Below are 8,271 nucleotides of genomic sequence, written 5' to 3' on the forward strand. Positions count from 1 at the left end.
TGCCCAAAAAGTGATTAATTCAGTCACTGCTCAAAGACTATCTGTGGTCCTATTTTAAGCTTTCCACTCCCTTTTTCTCTTCTACTTTATCACAGCCTCATTTAGTTCTTATATTTAATTATTTCAGGTATATGTTGGGTAAGTTGGGATGAGATTGTCAAGATATGGGGTGCATTCTAGCCCAGGGTCTCACCTTCTCTGTCCTTCCCTCAGGAGGCATCCACTGCAGCTATTAGATATGACTGGACTCCTGGATTATGGCTATGAGGAAGACCTAAAAACTATGAAAATGTGGGCCCGTACCATGACCATGGCCCAAACTGGCATTTGCCACCTCTTGGAGAAAGTTGAGCAGCCAAATGAAAGCCCCAACAAGTGCAGGAAGGTCGAGGACCTGCCATGCACACTTCTCCCTGTGGAAGTGCGTGTAGATCTCTGGGTGACCCCCTCCTCCAGTGGCTTTTTAAAGCAGGCCCTGCAGAATAATGCTGTCAGCCCCCTGCGCTTGTGCTGCCGGGATTTCCGAGCTGAAGACCTTCCACCAGACATCACTGTGGATCTCCTGGGGCTATTGGACCACTCAAGCTTACGCCGCCGACTAGATCTGTCCTTCTTTACTCTGGAAGCCGGGGGTGTGTGGGAGATCGTAGCTTCCATCATGAAGTTCACTAATCTGCTGAGCTTGAAACTTCAGTACAGCAACATGGATGTGTGGCGGCTCTGGGCCATGTTGGAAGGCACCTTCAGCTTCTTGGCTTCAGAGATGAGTAAGCTGAAACGCCTCAAGAAGCTTAATCTGGGCACCTCGTGGCTCTCGGGCCAGCTTCGGCAGCTGCTTAGGTGAGTGAGCCTCTTGTTCATGTACCTGCCCTGAAAGGCAGCTCCAGGGCTTCCTAATGGGAACTGTTCAGCTTGAGAGAAATATATTCTCAAATATTTGTCTCAGGGCCCCCTTCCTTTTCTTTCCTGAAATCTCAATTCCTTGGTTGTTTTTACAAACATGTTAAAGTGGAAGGACTGCTGGAGACCTGCTTTCAAATCCTTGTGCCAGAACTTCAGACTGTTCAACTTTGGGCAACTGGTAACCTTAGAGCTCCAGTTTCCTGGGTAAAGTGGAGAGCATGGTCCTTGCTACTCTAGCTCCCCGCCTGAGCCAGTGTGAGGAAAGCTCTCTGTAAACAGTGAAAATACTGGTAGCATGGGAGTGGTTGATTGTCATTATGCAGAGAACTTTGTGCCTTAAAGCTTTGTAGCTTCTCTCCTGTATGTGCTTTTCCAAATCACTATGACCTTGGGCAAAACTTGCCCCTCTCACTTGAGGAAAAAGCTGCCTGGCCAGCTGGTGTCTAGGAACAAGCCCCAAGAAGTTAAAGCACCATCCCAGCTTCCTCATGTTTGTTCTGTTTTCCCTGGGAAGTAATAGCATTTCTCTCTGTGTCTCTCTTTGCAGTGGCCTACAGTGTCCCCTGGAAAGCCTGGAACTTCCTGTCTGCTACCTGCTGCCTGTGGACTTGAGCTACTTGTCCCAGAGTCCACATGCTCCCCACCTCAAGAAGCTAGACCTCAGTGGCAACAACCTGTCAGGTGATCTCTTGCCCCCTTTCCAGGCTCTTGTAGGGGAGGCCTCAGCCTCCTTGCTGTGTCTGAAGGTGACAGAGTGCCAGCTCATGGATGTTCACCTCATTAGTACCCTACCACTTCTGTCCCGCTGTACCCGCCTACGCTATCTTGGTCTCTATGACAATCCCCTTTCTAGCATTGGGCTGAAGGCCTTGCTGTCTCGCTCTGAGGTAATGCCTGACCTCCAGCTGGTAGTGTACCCATTTCCTGTGGACTGCTATAAGGACCTGCCTGGTGTGCCCCTTTCTGCAAACCTCTTGGAGGACTATATTGATGAGGAGAAATTTGCTCAGGTTCAGGGAGAGATGCATCAGATGTTAATAGCAGCAGGTAGGGCTGATGTGCTGTGGACCACAGATGTCTATGGCCCAAACATGCCCGACTACTTTAGCTTGTGACAGGAAGGCTGCCTGCCAGGGACAGGGAGGCCCTTGCAGTCATCCATTCCCCCTGGGCCTGGCAGGAGAGCCTCCTCACCTTCTGGGCTGCATGTCTTGGGGATAGGTAGGGAGCCACAAAGCCTTTGCTCTCATTGCCTGCCATCTTCAGACAAGGGAATGGGGCTAACTAACAGGGAAGCTCCAACCTGTGCCTCACCTGAAGGGTCCTTGATAAGAATAACAAGTGTGAATGAGGAACTCTTAGCCAGTGGAGTAGGCCCAGTATTCTGGCACCCCATTCAGTCAGTGAATTGTTCCTGTGGGAAGGGCATAGTTCTTTCTGTCTTCCTCAGTGAGTGAAGGGAATTGGGTTCATTACTGAGGAATGGGAGGTCGTATGCCAAGCTTCAGCCCCAGAGCTTCTGAGTTGTAGATCACTGATCTGGAGTCTCGAAAGCTCTCAAGATTAAGCCGTAGCCTTTCCCTTTCCATCCCACCCTTTGGAATGGACAGCTACTGCTGTGAACTTCTCTTCTGCCAGGCTAAGGATGCCCACTTAGTTTCTCATGTCTTCTCCTAGGTTCCTGGTTTCCTTTCTCCAAGAGTCTCCCTCCAATTTCTTTTTTTTTTCTTTTAAACTCCTACCTCGCCCCGGGAAGGGTTTGAGCTTAGGCAGGTGCTAGCCCCTTCTCAGCTGCATCAGCCTTAGCTACTCCTTAGTCTCACCCTTCAGTGGCATGAAGAAAGAGGCAGTGGAAAAGGGCAGCCTGTGGGATCCTTCCCTGGACCTTAGGCCTAGTTTTTCTTCCGCTTCCCCAGGGCTCAAGTTGCTCTTTGAACTTTATTCTGGGTGGTTCTGTCCTGAGCCCCAGGGCTTTAATTTTTCACTACTTTCTAAGTCTCACTAATTTTTAACCCTTTGGCTTGAGACACCAAGCACCACTTGGTCCCTGGGCCTGCTTGCTCCTGAGCTCAGATCTACTGACCCTTCTTCCTTTTTTTTGCTACTGCCACTGTATCTTGGTGTACCTAGTTTTGCTTCAGTGGTCCCTTTTTTTCCTTTTTAACCCTGTTTCTCCATGCTCCACACAAATATTGTCTAGGATTTATTCCCAAATTAAAGGAGAAGGGTATTGATTCAGAAATAATATAACAAATGAGATAGTTACAATCAGTTATAACAAAAATTAATTCCAGGACAGACTTGATTATAATTAACTCTCTGAAATGTTCTCTGGGCTTTACTTGGTCCCTGTGTACTTCTCTCCTCTATAAACCTACCCCATACTCTCTAGGGCCCCAGAAAAGAGGATGACAACACTTGTCTCAGAACCCCACTGCCTATTGGGGATTTTCTTCTGACAGCAGATCCCAGTTGTAATCAGGATGCTTTCTGATTACTGCTCAGTGATCACCTACATTATAATCAGGTCACTAAATATCTCTCCTGTTTCTGCCCAAAGTAGGGGAAGAGGTGATGAAGAACTACCTGTCACTGAAGTGTTTTTCATTTTTGCATGACTCAGAAACAAGACTAATTCAGTATTTCTTTAATATCATCTTGCCCCAGCCAAATTTCACAAAAGACGATCCCTTTCATTCCCGGGATGCCAGAAATATGTGGTACTCGAGTGGGGCCGATGCTTATCCTACTGAGAAAAGGCATAGTGATAGCCAGTTCTTTCCTCCCCAATCCCTCACCCTGGAGGAAAAAGCTGTGTGGCAGAGCTAGTGCCTGTCCCCTCCCCTAGCCCTTGCTTCCCCGTCCCTACCTTTTTAGACATTAGAGCAGGAAAGTCTCTATCTATCTGTGTGTAGACTTTGTTGTTTCCTGACTCCTGAGAGAAGTAGTTATGGCTAACATATGCACAGGGACCTGCTGACATTTTGCTTATCCAGGCTGACACATCATAAACTGAATTGCTTCACAGATGATTCGTGACTACCTACCTGGCAAACACAGGTAGTGAACCTTCTGTCTTTCTCTGGAGCCCTAACGCTGACCTGAGCTTATCAGGATTCCAGGGTAAAAGGAAGGTGAAAAGGACCCCCTACTGTTCACTCAGTGTGGCCTACTTGCTTGGCCATCTCACTAACGGTGGGAAAGTAAAGGAGCAGAATCTCGAGCTATAAACAGGGTAGCTGGATTTTACTCCACATGAACTGTTTGCTGACTTCCTGGCCAATGCTGGTGGAATTGTTCCTAAATGAAGGACTTGACATTCATTCCTGTTAAATTTAACTTTGCTTCTTGGTCCACTTTGTTGGAATCTTTGTGAACCTCAGCTCTGTTGTTCATGGGTAGCTATGTGCCACCCCGTTTTCTGCCAAGAATTTACATGTTGAAGTGACAGGTCCTCAGATTGCTCTCTGTGGACTGGCTATTGGAACTGTTATCTTTGAGTTTTCATCATTCCCCTTCAGTACCCACATTGCCCTGCAAAGGGGGGTGCAGGGTGGGAGGTGGGGTTGCACACCAGCATATAAGCCTGTGATATCCATGCTCAGGCATGTCGAACTCTTGGGTGTTGAGGACCATTCAAAAGGTTGCTTTTACTGCAGGGGGTGAGAGGAGAGCCAAACCTAGTCTTTTCCTCTAGTGTTTCCTCCTTTCCTGGGGCAGACAGAAATATAGGTCCTTGGTGGCCCTCTTAGAGACTGGTGATGTCCCAGAATTAAACCCCTAGAAGCATCCAAGCCTCCCATACTAGGACTTGTGTGTACCTGGTTCTGACCCTAGGATGTTCTCAGGCTCAAATCTGACCTGTCAGGGGCCACGTCAGTTGTTTTCCATACTCCCAGCCTCCCTTTCATCACCCCCACCGAGAACCCTTAGAGGAAACAGTCTAAAATGGCTATTGCCCCTAGACCTGAGTGGGGGTGGGATCAGGGTAACTGAGGTCCCTGATAAATTTCATTTTATTTTATTTTTTGATCATCATTCCAGCCTGTGAGTTCTTTGGGAATCTTACCTCTGTGGTCCATTGCTACTTTGTTATTCAGCTTCCATTTCACACACATTAAATGCAGGGCAGGACCAAGGCACAATGATTTGGGGGGGGGATATTAAAAATAGAATGAAGACACAGGCCCTGCCCTCAAGTTATGATTTAATAGAGGAAATAAGATGGACACAATTCTAAAAGGAGAGATTTAAGGAGGGGAAGAGTCACTTTCTGTTAGGGGAAATAAAAGGCTTTTTATGGCACCTTAGTTGAATCTTGAGAGTTTTTAACTGGGAATTTTTGTTTTAAGCATGAGGGATGATGTGAGCAAAGGCACAGAGAGGGGAAAAGAAGAGATAAAAACAGGGAATGAGTAGTCTGTCTTAGCTGACAAAGTAGATTATATAAAAGGGAGTAATATAAGGCCAAGAAAGTATGTAGAAACCAGGTTGTGGAGGGTGTTAAGGACAGGATCAGAGTTTTATACTTCATTAAGTAGGAGAGCAGAAATTGATGAAGTCATTTTTAAACACAGAAGGATGGTTGGGGGAGGGGCAAGATTGGAGACAAGATAAATTGTGTTTGAGGTGTCCATGGGGAACACAGGCCTGGAATCATGGAGATAGGTGAGATCTAGAGGTAGAAATTAGGGAAACGAGGGGCAGCTATGTGGCGCAGTGGATAGAGCACCGACCCTGAAGTCAGGAGGACCTGAGTTCAAATCTGGGTTCAGACCAAACACTTGACACGTATTAGCTGTGTGACCTTGGACCTTAACCCCAATTGCCTCACTAAACAAAAAAAAAAATTAGGGAAACATACAAGTAGCAGATGATGGGTGGGCATTAAGGCCCCCAGGAAAGAAGGAAAGACTGCCTTGGGGGACACTCCTGGGATTACTGCTTTAGGTGTTCAGATATTTAGATTGATATTCCTATTGGGTGAGCCACAGTGCAGTGTCTTGGGCCCCAAAGAAAAGTTATAAATTAACTCTCATCCATAGTCATTGATGCTGTTCATGCTGTTAAAAAGCTGTGTGGACACTGCAGGGAACAGCTGTAAAGCAAGATATTTGAGTGAGTTTGTACAAGTTAACTTCAGTGTCACCTCTCAGCAGTTCACATAACTCCAATTTTGCTTGTTTTTCCTAAGAAGGAAAATGCTTTTCACATATGGGAGGTTGAAATATGATTGGATCAGAGGGAATGGGGACCTAGCAATCTGATTCTTTCAGCCTTTCTCACCCCACACTGCTGTTCAGCTTCTTAGCCTGGCATTCAAGACTCCATTCGATCATGCTTTCACACTTACTGTGCAGTCTTGTTAGATGACCACAGATGGTGTGCTCAGTGCTTCAGACAATCTGGACTACTTGCCATTCTTCCCTCAACCCTCGTCCAGCTTTGTCTTGCTTCTGTGGTTTGGCTTATGTCATTTCCTGTCTCTGTCCCAGTCCCCAATCATCTCTGTTTAAAGCTTATGTAGCCCTTTAAAGTCCAGCTCAAAGGCTGTCTCCCCCAGGCCACAAAGCTTCTCCCTTGCTCCCTAAGCCCATTGCTTGCACCACCTGTCATGCACTTAGGAACACAGAATGTTTAGTCTTATAGTTATTTGTGTGTGATGCATCCCCTTGCTAGATTGTGAGCTCCATGAGGGCAGAAATTATATCTTACCTAATCTTTTGTCTCCCCTCAACCCAGGCACAGTGTTCTGCTTATAGAGGGCCCTTGTTAAATGTTTGTTAGAAGCTTACTATTAAGTAAGGAGGTAGTGGAGGAACACCTAACTGTAAAAAGAGTTTAAATGCTGCTGAGATTGTGAAGATGGCAAAGTCAACTAGAGCTGCCAACTAAAGGGAATACAGAGGAACTTGGAGAAGGTGGTTGCCCAGAAGCAGCAAGATAAGAAAATACCAAGGCCGGCAAAACATCTGGACTTGACAAGAACTATTTGTTTAGCTCCACAACTTGTTTATCTCAGTACCAAACTCCTCACCTTCTGCTCATCCCCTGCCTGTTGTACTGCTTCCTCTTCAGCTGTGCCTTCCCTTTAGCTCCCCAGCCTGGATTCCCAGTTACTGAATGTCTTCAGTGGAAGAGGTTCTCCTCCCCCTGGCCTTGGGGCCTCTGGACTGGGAAGGCTCCAGTTTTCACCATGGAGCCTGTTTCATCATGTGCCTTGGCACTTGAAAGAACTTGGTTTGTCACAGGGGAATAGCTGTCAGTGGCTGAGGGATCCTGGTGAGTGGGAGAGGTGCCCTGGATCTGGAAATGAGTGTATGCTGTCCCCTTGTGCTCTGTCAGGCCTTGGAGACGGAGGGCCAGGGCTGCTTGGTAGTGTTGTCTAGATTGTGTGACCTCCAGAAGAGCAGTGACTGTGTCTTATCCAACCTATGTATCTCCCTCAGCGCTGAACCCTGGTGCTCTGCGCTTAATAAATGTTTGTCAAAGTTGAAGTTTGCCAAAGAGTCATGCTAGCACCTGCCCAGGGAGGCCAGGACTAGGTTCCATTTTTTTTTTAATGACTGAATTTGGAGTCCTATGACCTTCATTTGATCTCATCTCTGCCAATTACTAGGGAACACCTTGAAAGAGCCCCTCCCCCTTTCCAGTCCTCAAGTTTGCCTATATACAATGAGGGGTTTGGGCTAACCATGGTCTATATGGTCCTAATTCACAAGCTATATGGTACTCCTTTGTCCACTCTGACTGATGAGATGTCCCACAGAGTGCCCAGGATAGAGGAACCCGAACAACCAAGATAGGTGTTGGGGAAGATTTTCTTTTTCCTCGTAGCCCAGGTGCTCCTTGGGCCTCTGACTCTGGGCTGTGGTTGGCACTTTTATATGCTCAAGCAGTACTTGGGCACATAGATCTCAGGCTGGAAGAAATCATCCAGTCTAATCTCATTTTCCAGTTAAGGAAATTGTGACCCAGAGGTGGCGACTTGCCTAAGGTCACACAGTGACAACTAGAATTTTAACTCAGGTCCCCTGACTGCAAGTCTAGCTCTCTCCCTTAAAAGGTCTGGAATGAGGAATTCTTGGGGATTTCCTTTGATGTCAGTCATAGCTATTGGGAGAGGTACGGATGTATGTTTGGGGGGTGGGGTGTGGACAAGGCTCCTTTTATCGGTGGAGAGGAACAGATTTCCCAAGAGTGGAGTTACCACCTCTGCTGAAACCTGGGCTGTATCCTGGGGTCCGTCTTTGAGCCCCCAGAGGGAAGGGAGTATCTGATCTGAGGAATCTCCAGTTTACCCTAAATACCCCCACAAACCTCTAGCCACATGGAAGGTGGACAGAAGATGGTTCTTAACCCCATCTC

At 47.1% G+C, this 8,271-nt stretch overlaps 1 protein-coding gene across 1 annotated transcript; it reads left to right on the top strand.

Annotated features, from left to right (window-relative positions):
• Positions 1-100: 100 nt before the first annotated feature.
• Positions 101-2,366, top strand: LOC114042522 (leucine-rich repeat-containing protein 14-like). The gene is made up of 2 exons (XM_027861215.1): positions 101-840; positions 1,451-2,366. The coding sequence occupies exons 1-2, from the start codon at positions 149-151 to the stop codon at positions 2,016-2,018; spliced, it is 1,260 nt and encodes a 419-aa protein (XP_027717016.1). The 5' UTR covers positions 101-148; the 3' UTR covers positions 2,019-2,366.
• Positions 2,367-8,271: the final 5,905 nt, after the last annotated feature.

The sequence above is a fragment of the Vombatus ursinus genome, unplaced genomic scaffold (genome assembly GCF_900497805.2).
Source record: "Vombatus ursinus unplaced genomic scaffold, bare-nosed wombat genome assembly UNPS02014515.1, whole genome shotgun sequence".
NCBI classification, from domain to species: domain Eukaryota; kingdom Metazoa; phylum Chordata; class Mammalia; order Diprotodontia; family Vombatidae; genus Vombatus; species Vombatus ursinus.